Below are 13,920 nucleotides of genomic sequence, written 5' to 3' on the forward strand. Positions count from 1 at the left end.
TTGGCTCCCAGGAGTGGCTATTAGTTTATATGTGGGAAACCAATTTTGCTGTAGGATTCTTTAATCCCTGTTAAGGAAGATTTCTCTGAACTCTTGAATCAAGAAAGGAGAGAAAGTGCCATGAAAATTGAATAGGTTTACTTCTGCTGGGTCATAAACATAACTGCAATGTTGCCAGCCTTAGTGTAAATATTTGATGAAGCCTGGATTAAAATAAAAAACAGACTCATCTTCTTTTATTGACCAATATTAGAGAGAAAAAATTGCATATTTTGGCAGATGAACAAAATGATATAAAGATTTTTTGCCCTCGTATCTGGAATGCAGAATAAATGTCTGATATGCATTTTTAAGGCAGGATTTTATGGAATGTTGTTTATGAGAAAGATAAGAGATGACCTTCTGTGGCAAGTTATATGTTTTGTTGCAGCACCATTTGATCCCTTGCATTGCAATCAATCAGTTAAATGATCCAAAAAAAAAAAAAAAAAAAAAATTGCAGTAATTTAAAAATGCAGAAGTTAATAAAGCAATAATATTATATGTACTAAATCTCCTAGTAGGTGTATAAGTACCTAACTTAGGTATTTTTAGTTTTGGGATGTCCTCTTTATAACTTCAAACTGTACTTTAATGAATTTTCTTATTTTTTTAGTAATACTTTTTTTTCTATTTCAATTCACCCTTTTTAATTTTTTTTTTTAATTTCTTCAATGACTGAAAGTGTTATTTCTCTGATCATTAATTTATACTTTCCTCCATGACAAGTTACTGTCTTTCTTTTTTTTCTAGGCCATGTTTATGTTTGCTTTGAAGTTCCTATAAGGCTTTAATTATTTTTGATGAATTAAGTAAGATTTGTTAACTTATTTTCTTCTTAGTGGATAATTTGTACCTGATGCTAGCCTGCTTTGACTTCCGCTCTTGTTTGCTTTCTTGAAAAGTGTTACTGGCTCAAAATTACAATTACAACAGTGGAAAGCAATCAAGGCAACTGGTATATGTGTTTAAATATATCTGGCTATAGCACATAATGCGAATTTACCATTCTATATATGGTTCAAAGTATTCTCATTCAGTTAAAATATATTGAAAAGGATTCATCTCATTGAAATTTTTTCATTTTTCAGATACATTAAAGAAACATGATTATCATACTAGGGTTTGAAACAGTAATTTGCTTTTATTTGAACATAGTTCTAAAATGATGGTTCTTCCAGAATTGCAAATTGATTATGTGTTTCTGTGTTTCAGATTGGAGAATTTGTGTATCTTGTAGAAGGAGCAGGTGACATACCTTTGCCTTCAGAACTGCTTCCAATGGATAGTCCAAATGTTTTGCATGTTAGCAGTACATTAGAAGGTAAAGTAAATGGATGGTGGGAGAGAAACATAGAGCAAATCAATCTACTTCACAAATATTCTTTAGTTCCCAGCGATTTTTGCTAAAATTCATTAATTATATCTGATATAAGCAGTTGTTTGTAGTACAGCGTAACTATGAGATGTTTATTTTAATGTTGTCCAGTACATTCCCTTCAGTGCAGAAGTTAGCTAGTTTTTAGCTATTGTATTCAACTTCTGTGTAAAGTTATTTTCAATATAGTTTATATGAATATCTTCTCATAATTTCTCTTGTTTTCTACTTCAGAATGTAGGTTGTAGTCAGATATACCAGGGCAAGTCATCTTTGACTAGTCTTCCTAGTTTTATAATGTTCTGTATACAGTATTGTCATTTTACAGATATAGTTTTGTCCTCAAGCAGTGATAAATTGCTGTCATTCCTATTTCAGAAAAGCGTGGCAGTTATTTGAAATATATCTACTTTATGTTCTGAGACTAAAGAATGTGATACACGTTAGGAAGTTACGTTACTGTTCTTCCTGTTGCTTGTTAAGAAATGTTGAAATGTCTGATAGCAACTAACCTGGAAATGATCAGTACGTATATGGCCTATTTCACTGATTGTGATTGAGACGTACTTCTCCATGACTGAGTCTTAGATGTGTTTTTGGGTGAGCAAATTTTAATATGTTAGAGATTATGTTTCTTCCAAGAGGTTTTCTGACAGATTTATGGTAAAAATTAAAGATGACACATCCAGGTCAAATAAGACATTTATGTAACTTAAGACAACTTCTATGCCACTTCCTTTGAAGACCCTCTAATATTTTGTATTCAAGCATTTTAACTATTCTTATGAAGAGAGAAGGGAAAAGCCTGGATTGTATAATCAATTATAAATTCATTTTACCTCAAACTAGAATCTTTTCTATGCTTCATATAAAAATATTATAGTGATTATATGCTGACAGTTTTTACAAAATACTCATCCCATTCTGCATCATCGTGAAATAAAAACTGTTATCAGAGGTCAAAACAACTGAACTGTCATAGTATGTTACAGTCTTGGTTTTCAGTAGCCATTTTTTCTTAATTCTGCTTTTGTTGTGTTTTCCGTAGGAAAGTCAGTGTTCTACTAGATATTCATTGATGAGACACAGAAATAGATCTCCATTGTGAATAGCAATGAGATGTAAAATGTGTAATGTGCTCTAGACTTTACTTGGAACTTTCTAGCTACTACAAGCTCTTCCTTGCTTTTAATCCTAGAATTAGTCTGCTCAGGGTCACATTCGTGGGACCTTCTTATCTTTTGATCTTCATATCTCAGCCATTTCAAGCCACTTTGGGCTGAGATTCAAAGAAAGCCGCTGTTGAGAATAGTTGAATTTGTGGATCAGCTAAACATTGTAACAAACATTCACTGAAAAAATAAAAATACAGAGACATACAGCAGTTATGAAAACTTGTCTGCTATGAAACTAAAGCTAAACAAAACAGTGCAAGATGATTTTCATTTATAGCATTTGCATGAAATGGCAGAAATCCATTTTGCTCTTAATGTAATTTGTCTCCAATCCTTTTCTGTAAAGGCTTGCCTAATAAGATAAAACATTCATTTTCTAGGATTGTTTGATACCACTGTGTGCATGAAGGTTCTATCACAGACTTGTTTTCCTTCCAAGATGGTTTCTTACTACTAATATTTTAATTTGGGAAAGTGAAAATGTTTGTTTGATTTAAGTCAAGTGCACATGTGTGAGGGATGAGTAAATATTTGTTGCTATTTAGTTCAGAGAGCTTTGACAAGAACTGTGGATGTCAAAGCAAGGTATTTGGAAAAAAATTGAATTTTACCATCTCTAATTAGAATTATATTGCTAGTATTTCCTGCTTGTAGGGATGCAATATATTCTACTGGGATAAAAGGGTAGTTGTAGTTTTTAGGTAGCAGAAAGACTTTTTTTTTTAAGTTTTGCTACTATTGTAATAGTTTTAAGCCGGTGTAGAATTTTTGAATTTTGTATTTGGATTTTGATTTACGTTGATTTATATTTCCCCAGTAATAATAACAAATAAATTATAAGGAAAATAGGTAAGTAGATAAATAGCATATAAGTGAATATGAAAGGAATTTTGTGTTCAGCCTTTTCTTTGCAGGCTAAGTATTCTAAGTATTCTAATACAGTTACGATATTTGTCTTTTTTTTTTCCCTTTTTTTTTTTTTTAAATGTGCTTTTACTTAAATAGGTCCAAGTGCAGTAGAGCCAATTTTATATTTGAAATGTAGAGTTGGACAGACTCTCAAAGAAAAACTCAGGATTCCACTGGTCAATGAATCGAGAGAAAGAGCTCTGGCTATTGCTGCTCAACAGCAGATGTCAACTATTGAATATAAAAGAAGAAAGATCTCAGGAACTCTGGATAGCAGTAGTGTCAGAGCTGCAACTGCATTGCTAGGGCTGTCCAGAATAGAGGTGAGAAAAATCAGTAATCTGGCCCTGAAATTAATTAGTTGTTCTTGTTTTTAGGAATGAATTTTTAAAATGAATGAATTTTAAAGTTTCAGGAAATAGTGTAATGGAGTTATGTTTTTTTACACATTCTGTAATCTGACAGTTACTAATCTTCATTGCCCTCAGATACTGCAGGAGCTACTTTTTCACTCATGCTATTAAGAAGTGCTTCCTTTAAGAAATCTTTGCTGCTGTTAAACAGAACATTGATATTTTATTTCAGTTATCTTCTGAAAAATATAAATTGATTAAAAAAGATATCATGTTCTATGTAATACAATGTAATTATCTGTATTAGCATTTTTTCTTATGCTCATGAAAGTTCTCAAATGGAATTTTTTGTATTTATTTTTTATAAGAACAAACTTGTTCTTATAAAACAGAATAAATTGATGAACAGGAACATAAATTCATGAACAGGAAATACTTTTTTTGCAATCAATACACAGTAGTTTTGGAAAGCTGCAAATCTGCCTTAAACAATAGCTCCCTATTCCTACACAATTCCTAGCTAGTGATATTTTCCCAAGAAATCAGCATCTAGAAGCAAAAAAATTCTCCCTAGATAGTCCAGTAAATATTCAATTACTATATGTGAATAAATTTTTAATAGCGATAATGCCAAACCAAACTTTTCTCTTACACAGAATTAGAATATACATTTCTATGCATTTTGATAAAACTCTGGGTTTGATTAGTTAATTTCCCATGTGGCAGATCGTTGAGAAGATGTATACGATTCCAGTTTTCCAATTGGACATTTCCTTAAATAGGGTTCCCAGTGCTGCATGATTCCCAGTGCTACAGAAGAAAATTTTCTCTAGTGTCCTTGATACTGCTAAATGTATGTTTGGTTACAGATAAATTTAAAAAGTTATACAGAGGAAATTAAATGAGGAAAATAAAAAGTAGGTTTTATATGTTATATGTTTGTCACAGGACAGGGATTGTAACCATGTAATCTGGCCTCAAATATTTTTCTTTTGGATTATAGCTAGTACACTGCTTATAAACTTTTTAAAATTGAAGTCCTTTAATATTAGAGCGCTGTTGAGTGCAACAGTACTTCAACTGCTGTGAAGCTGTGAATTTATTCAAAACATAACATAAAAGGAATGTTCTTTTTGCCACTAAGTATGCTAAGATCTAATGTGAGTGCTAAAATAAATTAGACTGTAGAACGATGGAGGACTGTAAGTTATGAAATGTGTAATGATGAATACTAACACTGAATCACATAAGAATTGACAATAAGGTGCAAAAAGAGGTATGTTCTCCAGGTACGCAAGTATTTTAATTGTTCATGAGAAATTAAATGAAGTACTTCTGCTATACACTGCTGTAGAAAAGACTTCATTCAAAATTATTTTTCAGTATAGTAATTCACTATGCAGATAAATTTCTGGTAAGTATTCCTATTTATTCTTTTTATCATGAATTATTACTTACTGTCTGTATGAAAGTGACAGTATAGAAGTTCTGGTGAAATTTGCTGAAGGAACTTTTTGTATTTGAAGGGAACTTGTGTTCTGCAACTTAATTTGGAGCTGAACTATGCTTCCATGTTTGTTGTCTAAATAGGCCCTCCCCAATTCCTGAATGAAAAATACCCTCTCCAAAGGCCCTGTGGTTTGATGAATTGTTTAGGCTCATTAAATCCTTTGGGAGATATATGACAGGTTGGAGAGAAATCTGGAATTTCTGCTGAATATCTAGCACTCTCTTTTTCATTTCCTTTACACCTTTATACCCACCTTCCTACAAGTGTAAATTTTTTATGTAATGGATGGAGAGAATGAAAATTGCTCTTACATTTCTACTAGTTGTTGGTCCACTTGTACCTGTAAAATTGCTGTAAATAATTGCATGTTTTCCTTTTTAATTAAACTGCAAGCTTTAGTTATGCTTACTTAAGTCACCTTCTTTTCCTTATTGGAAAAAAAGGAAATCTATTTTGGTTGTCTTTGATTATTAGAGTTACTAGAATTACTAACTTTGTTGAACTTACAATTAATCTTGATCATTGCAAATATAACGTGTTCCACATAACAAATTCAAAATTGCAGTAGTGGCCGAGCTGTGTATTAAATAATGGCATTATTTCTGTAATGCTAACTGTGTCTAACTTAATTTTTGCTATGACATTTAAATGCCTATTTGGAACTTGTTTTTTTGTATTGTGCTAAATTTTACTAATATGTTTCATGCTGTTGATTAGCAGTGCCAACAGGAGGAGATTATTTGTCCATGAATTTAATTTTAAATCTTTGATTCCTCAAACATATTGTCAACATTTAAGTATTAATAACTATATCGTTATATAACTATGTACTAATAACTATATAGTTATTGCTCACAAAATATGTTTTTTCATGTTTTTCATTATTTAGAAACATTATGAAGTAAATGAAGAAGCACATCCACATCCAATACAAAGTAAATTGTTAGTTTAATATTTTTTTTCTTTTTGGTCTTCCTTGAAAAGCTTCCAAGGCTTGCAGAAAGGTTTCTGAGCAGGAGGTGGTTTTACTGTAAATCTCAATGTATATTAGTTTTAAAATTAATGTTTCAGATAAATGATGTCTAAAAAAATATTAATAAGACAGTTTTTATTTAGAAGCGCCTCTCAACCATTTCTATGTAATGGGCCTAGTTACCAATTCAATTACAGAACTGCACTTTTAAGACTGTCTCATTTCACATTTCTTAACCTACAATTATTATGATTTTCATGTATATGTTATTTCTTTACTTCCAGAGGTATGAACTCTTAAAACCACGTGAATTCCCTCCAGAGTTGAAGTACATGGATTATAGTATACAAGTGAGCATGCAAGAATTCTTTGTGGTTCCTGAGATGCTCTCTATTCCCGTGTTGGCATCTAGCAGAGTTAATTTGAAAGATCCTTCAGAAAAAGTGGTTTTGCCTGAGAAAATAGGTAAGAATATTCTTAAATAGGATGGATTTGACTCATTCTCAAAGAAAAGTTAGTTTGCTAGGATTCCCTTAACATATTCAGAAAATGGTCATTGTCTCTATTCTACTACTGCTCAAGTCCTCAGTTGTGTCTTTTTCATTAATATCTAAGTTCCATCTTATCGGCTCAAAACAACAATTTCCACATACCATTGATTTTGTCAATGGCACATAACCACAGCTGACTTGTTCTAAAAGAGGAAATAATTTGGACTGTTTGTCTGTCAGATTCTGAATTTGTGCTTATTTCTCTGTCTTCTGATGGAGGACTGATCTGTGCTTAAATTTTACCAGTTTTACCGCCTGTTTTTCTTATGTCCCTCCTCAGTCAGCCTGAGGGAAGTGTCACTTAATTGTATACTCTTCGCTCCCTGTTCTTCTTCACTAATGAAAGGTTATGGGTCAGTCTTCACAGTGGTCTTGTCAGCTTTGGTTATTTTTGATACACTTTTGATTATTCTTGTATTCTGTGTTTTACACTGAAATCTTTTGGTTTTTGGTTCGCTACTGTTTTGATCTCTTTTTTTTTCTAGTTTTTTAAATGATTTATGTAAGCCTTAAAAGTTGCATTTCATAAAAGAACTAGAACAGTGTGTTCTGTCTTTATATACCTGATCTATGCATGTTTGTGTCACAATTAATGTATTATACCACAGCTATCTGATAACAGCATAGAAAAATATTTTTTTGGTTTTGCTGGTTGAAATTAAGTGGTTATTTAAAGCTGTGGTACATTTATTAAAAGCTTGAAATATGGTCAGCCCCTAATGTGAAAAATCCATAGATTCTTCTTTCTTCTTCTTCTTTTCCTAAGTCTTGATCAGTAGACTCTTTCTGAAAGTTCCTGTAGTTCTCACTGACCTGTGGATTTGTACGTGTACTTTCATGGCCTATGTTTGTTTTCCTACTCATTGTATGCCAGGCGCATTTTTTGTTTGTTTGTTTGCTTCCTGGAGGAAAATTAAAGAATTTCTGTCAGGTCAGAAATTGTTCCATTTAGACTTCAGTGTCTGTGCACTGCCAACAGAGCATACTAAATCAGATTAGAGACTGGTTTTAGAATGCATTTGCTATTGAAATGGTTTGACAGAGAAACACAATTTATTAATTCATGTTAAGTCCTTTCCTAATACTAAAAGGATGAATATGATCTAAAGGTAAATTAGAAGTGTCTGCAGTGAAGATAAATTAGAAGTGTTTGCAGTGAGACGTGGGGAGATGGTCTTGCCTCAGTAAACAGTATTGACAGAAGAATTAGCTCAGAAGTGGAGCTTCCTGTGTCTATCAGAAGTTAACAGAAATTTGGAAAGAATTGTAAAAAGATAAACCGTAAGAATATTCCAGGGCTAGAAAAAAATGCTTAGGACAGGAGCAATTGCTTTGAATTCTGTGCGCTTCCAAAGCAGTTAAAGCATAGTCCCTGTTGTATGTCAGTATTGCATGAGACAAATAGTCTGTGTCTACTGTATGTGGAAGGAGTTCATCTAGTGAAAATAACATCAGCACGTTGCCTGAGGACACAGTCTAATGCTCAGCCCAGCTGCATTTCATACAGAGGTTGTTAGGAAACCTTTGCTGTTCTTGAATTCCAGCTTGAGAACTCATCCTCCTAAAAGTCCTCTTCAAGATGCACAGAATGTAACTTATAATTCTTTGCAAAGTAAAAATTTTGGTTTGTAAGAAGATCATGTGCCACAGTGCTTATTTACCACTGTCTTTGAATATGATCCTAAAAGACTTTAGTAACTTCAGATCATAAACAGTAGCCTAGACAAGAATTTAGTCCTTTTATACAGCAATTTAAAAATTAAAATTAAAAAAGCAATTAAAAGCAATTGACAATAAAAAAATTATGATGCTTATGTCAAAGGATAATGAATTTGAGTATGTAGAAACTCATGTAAGGCATATATAATCTTGAAATAAATTGGTTTTTGTTCTTAGCTGTGGATGTTACTAGAGAATGAAATGAAAAGGCTAAAATGTCATTTGGAGTTCAAATAATGGCTCTAGATTTTAAGCAACGGAGAAGTAGCATCCCAAAATACCTCCATGCTTCACCAAACAGACAATTTGCCAGTTTTTTTGGATGTAGTATGTGCAGAAATGATCTGACTATCTTTCCTTGTCTCTATTTATGTGTTTCCAGAACAAAACAAATGCAAGAAACAAATGGCTCTATCTATTTTCCGTTTTCCCATCCCTTGCCACAATCTCTTATTAATCAGGAAGTCATTCCCTTTTTGCTGGTGATAAAAGGAAGATGTGACCTTGAAGTTATGTGAGAAATAGTGCTATGGCTGATGCTAAGAACACAGAGACAGCAGTACAAAATGAAAGGGCCATAAGTCTTTCTAAAGTAAACTGTACAGTAAAAGTTTCATTCATTATTAGGTAGTTATAAAAATAGGGTAACCTCACACGTCTTTTCTACTCCATTTCCCTTTCTTTCCCAAGAAATAAAAAAATAAAAATCAGAGAAGATTAAGAGTTGTGACAATTTTTCTGCAGCATAACCAGCAAGTTTAATGAAGTTGCTGTCATACCATGCACGGTTCTTTTGTTATAGAACAAATTTTTATGTAACCAAGTTGTTTAAATGACTCATTGCCTATTTTTTTGCCATGAACCCTTATCGTTGTCTATTCAGAAGAGAACAGGCAAAATCTAAATGTGGAAATAGCAAGATGCAGTTGTGTTAGGAGTAGATGTTTGCATGTTTCGTACCTGATGTTTATGTTGGAATGGGGGTTGGACTTGATAACATCTTGAGGCCCTTCCTACCCCTGCTATTCTATGATTCTGTGATTGTAATTAGAAATGTTCTATGCTCATTACTGTATTCGTCAATAAGTGCAGAACAACTAACAACTAAAAATTAAGTTTTAAAGCATTATTTGACATACTTAATTCTGACTGTTTAGCAGGAAATATATTGTTCAAGAATTTCCTTTTTTTTTTTTTTTATGTTTTATGCAGTCATATCAGATAGTAAGTAAAAAATATCTAGACTGAATCATCTATAATATGGATTTTTTCATATGTTAGTAATATTTCCTAAACACTCCATATTCTTGAGAAATAAGTTATTTTAAAATTTGCACTTTTTCATGACTTGTGGTCGACCTTACCTCCTGCTTTCTATGACTTTTAAATGTCTTGTATGCTTTCTGAGCATTGGTTTTAATCAGAAGAAACTTCTTTTTCTTTACCTAAAGCAAATTCCTAAGGCTTTAAATCTATTATTTTATGAAGTGTTGTCAGTAATTCTGTTGTCTCATAGTGTTCAGTGGTCCTCATGCTATTAAATTTTTCAATATCTTAGTAGGTTGGTTTTTTTTTGAAAGCATAAAGTCTTAATTTTTTTAAGCATAATTACCTAGTTACTGTCCGAAACATAGATTGTATTATATCTTCATTATACTGTTTATATTCTGAGCCTTCACTCTGACTCTCACACATTAAGACCTTCAGAGCTCAGTTCTATGATTTAACTGGGAGCATAGTAATAAAAATTTAATTACATTTGGTGGTTTTAATCATCCAGGATAGTGAGCCACAAATGGGATTAAAAGTGTAAAAGGTAACATTTCTTTTGTACTCTCCCTCTATGCAAAGAACTGATTTAAAATATTGTTCTGCTTGAAATTGTGGTTTTGAAAAATGGTGAAATAAGGACTTTATAATTTTCATGGCAGCTGCATTATTGAAAAAATATATGTATTATATTATATATTATATTTGTTTATTATATTATTTTATATATTATATTTGTAGAAAGTTGTTTTGCGCTTTCATAAGAGAGATATAAAATATTAGACTGGATGATATTCTTTTTTGTTTAATACCTGCAGTAGTGAATTCAATGGAGAACACTTGTATTTGTTGGTTTTTTCTTGTACTGTGAAAAACATATGGAAATCCTTTTTCTTGTGCTGGTGAATATGCTTAATGCTGTGGTGAAGAAAGTTATTAGTCCTCACAAAATATATCAGAGTGTCTTCCACCTTGTTCCATCTTCAGAATTTAGTATTGTCCTCCAAAAGATTCAGTGAAACCCAGAATCTGCCTAGGGGAAGAATTTGTGGATAGAAAGGGAAGGCTTCACCCTCACTTGACAGATGAATCCTTTAGGGCTGGGGATGCTGATATATGACTAAGGTTTTTACCACTGAGCTCTAACAAATTCTTACGTGATTGTCAGTGTCAGGGCTTATCTTCGTCTTTGCAGTCACTGTTACTTTTGTGAGACATAGAAAGTGCTAGTACTCTAAAGCCAGTAATAAATCTCATGTTCTGTGCCCATTTCTCATCACCACTAGACCTCAGAGGAGACCATTAGATGATTTAAGAAAGCACATTAGCTTTACTATCTTTCTTAAGTTATATGAAATAAACTTTTTATTTGGATAGATTCCAGTTGCCCATTGGCATAGTTTACTGTGGAGCCTCCTTTTTTCTATACCTTTCACAACTATTCTTGACAAATACTGAGGGGCAATTATTTTATTATAAACTATTACAAATAGTTTATTAAAAAGCTAGTGAACAAACAAACCCAAAACCCAACACAAAATAAACTTTGTTCTACCTCACTGTGGTGTCACTCATCAATTTCTGAATTTGATACGTGAGCATGACTGCTGAGTATTTGTGATAAGATTTTGCAAATGGTAATGACATTTTTAATGTTTAAATCAATTAAGAAAAAAACCCCTGTTTTCTCCTTCTAGCATTATCTTGATTTTCTGATTGATCAAATGTATTTTATTTTTTTATTAGATTTGTAAGGTTATACTGCATTTATGTGGGAAAAAGAATCAATAATCAGTTAGTGGGCTTCTGCAGTATTCTTCTTCCCACGTGTTTAGATAAAGCTGAGAAAATGTTAGCAAATGAGCATACATGATGATAGCAAAAATTTCAGAGCGTGGCAGCGGTCATTAAAATATATAGAAGAGTGACTGCTTTTTCAAGACTACTGGTTAGACTAATGTTCTAAGTCAGATGACCTGATAAATAAACAGAAGTCAAGAGTGTAGCCTCTTCAATGTTCTATATTGGTTGTTCAACCTTACAAGAGTCAATACTTGCAAATTCAGTCTTCAGGTTTATGCAGTCAATTCCTTGTGACATGCACAGTGTCAGAGGCTGAGTTAAGTTCATTGTGAAATTGAGCTTTTAGTTTTAGAACAGATATTGCTGAATGAAAGCTAATAAAGTGTACAGCTGGTTGACTAACTGCTGAAGGCATGCAGATTCCTACCTTCAGAAATTATTCCAACTGATTGTGGTATGAAAGAATAGTATTTCTCTTCTCCTTATTTCCCTCCTCCCACAGTTTATAATTGGATGGAATAGGAATAAATCCAAAAAGCACTTTTATTACTAAACTGTAGCATGTGCTTTTCCTTAATGTCCACAAGAAGTGACATTTTTCTTTGAAAGGTACTGTTCTTTGGCTGACACAGAAGATTAACTGTGAATTCAGGCCAGGCAGACCTAAAATGAGCAGTAACCAGAAGACATGGGTGTTACTGATTCCAGACGGTGATCAGATTGTCTTTTGTATCAAGTAAATGGTACAAGATGCCAGGCAGTTGCCAGAGAACAAGACCATCACCTATGTGCTGTAAATTAGCTTTTCAAGAATGTGTGGTTGTGATACACACCAAATGTTCTACTTTCATAAGCGCTGTTTTGACAGCTGTTTCACATCAAAATTCAGTTCAGATTCAGAATCAGGTAGATGTTTCCCATAGGCATTTGTCTAGCAAAAGTCTATAAAAATAAACTTTTCATGAAGTGTTTTGTTTTTTAAAAAGTCCATTGCATGTAGCTCATTTGACCAATATTCAGATGGTGAATCTTCCCTGCCCTTCTCAGCACAAGAATGTTCAAGCTGCGGTTCTTTCTCTACATTTCCTCATTATCACATGAAAGACAGCTATGGGAAGAGTGCTCTGCTTCAGCAGATAAACAAAGAGAACCTAAGATTGGAGCCTAGACTAAAAATAGAGGCACCATGACTGCAGCAAATTAAGTAGGACACTCAGAAGAGTAGGAGAATCCAAAGTTTATGGTTCAAGAGCTGTTTGCCTATTTCATATGAAATATGTTCCCATAAAATAATAAATATACACTTTTGGGAGGGAAAATGTACCATAGACTCGTATTGTTGGCTTGATTTTTCACTGTCAGAGAAATGCTTCCCTTTCACTGTTAGAGGAGTGGTTGCTTCTATTCAATTCCATGGATACAGGCCCTGCTTCCAGTTACATGGAAATAGGGCAAGTGCTGTTGGCCTTTGCTTATTGTTTCTACATTAGTCTCAGAATTTATTAATCCAATTGTGACCCTGCAAAATTACATAGTTTCTAATTAATTTTAGCAGTGTATTTTACAGGACTGAGTAAGAGGAAAGCATCTTAAGACACATTCTTAGGCCCAGTTTATCTGGTGACATTTAAAATTTGCGTGATTTTTTTTTTCCCCAGGAAAAAACCACCTTCATTTATAAATCACAGACATGTGGTTTCTGTAATCATTTTGATGCAGAGATTGTCTCACTACGGAAACCATGTCTTAAAAAATATTTGCTTTGTTAAATAAAAATGATAAAATGCTTTTCCATTTCATCGGTCATTTCAAAGAATCAAGTAACTTATTATTCAGTGTTATTTTTTATGCACAAGAAACAAATATTTTGATAAAAGAAATGACAAATTAAATATTATTAATGTGGAACAGAATGATTGTTTTTTAATTTTTCTGCAGGAGACATTGCTGATTGAAACTTCAATGAAGGACAAAAATCAGTTCCATAGAGTTAAAGAGACCCCTGATCATTAGTAATACAAATTTCCATTCAGTGCACAAAGGAATTCACAAAGAAGTATTTTGGAGCTTCCAATGCACTGTGTTACCTTTCTTTAAATATGTTTTAATTCTATTTTATCTTGGAATGTGAGTATTTTAAATGGGCATTTAAAATTTGAAGTATGCGTTTTGTTTCAATGTCCTAAAATAATTATTGTAGAAGAAGAAAATTCTTCATGAACTGAAGAATGCACACTTTTA

The 13,920-nt window shown here is 32.7% G+C and overlaps 1 protein-coding gene across 1 annotated transcript in view; it reads left to right on the plus strand.

The window, feature by feature from the left end:
- The window catches only part of CFAP47 (cilia and flagella associated protein 47), a 258,882-nt gene that overhangs the window by 111,168 nt on the left and 133,794 nt on the right, over positions 1-13,920 (plus strand). Inside the window, exons 44-46 of the mRNA XM_048953295.1 lie at positions 1,255-1,363; positions 3,598-3,824; positions 6,622-6,802. Coding sequence (XP_048809252.1) covers positions 1,255-1,363; positions 3,598-3,824; positions 6,622-6,802 — 517 coding nt within the window. The remainder of the gene's footprint in view (positions 1-1,254; positions 1,364-3,597; positions 3,825-6,621; positions 6,803-13,920) is intronic.

This window comes from Lagopus muta, chromosome 1 (genome assembly GCF_023343835.1).
Source record: "Lagopus muta isolate bLagMut1 chromosome 1, bLagMut1 primary, whole genome shotgun sequence".
Taxonomy (NCBI): Eukaryota; Metazoa; Chordata; class Aves; order Galliformes; family Phasianidae; genus Lagopus; species Lagopus muta.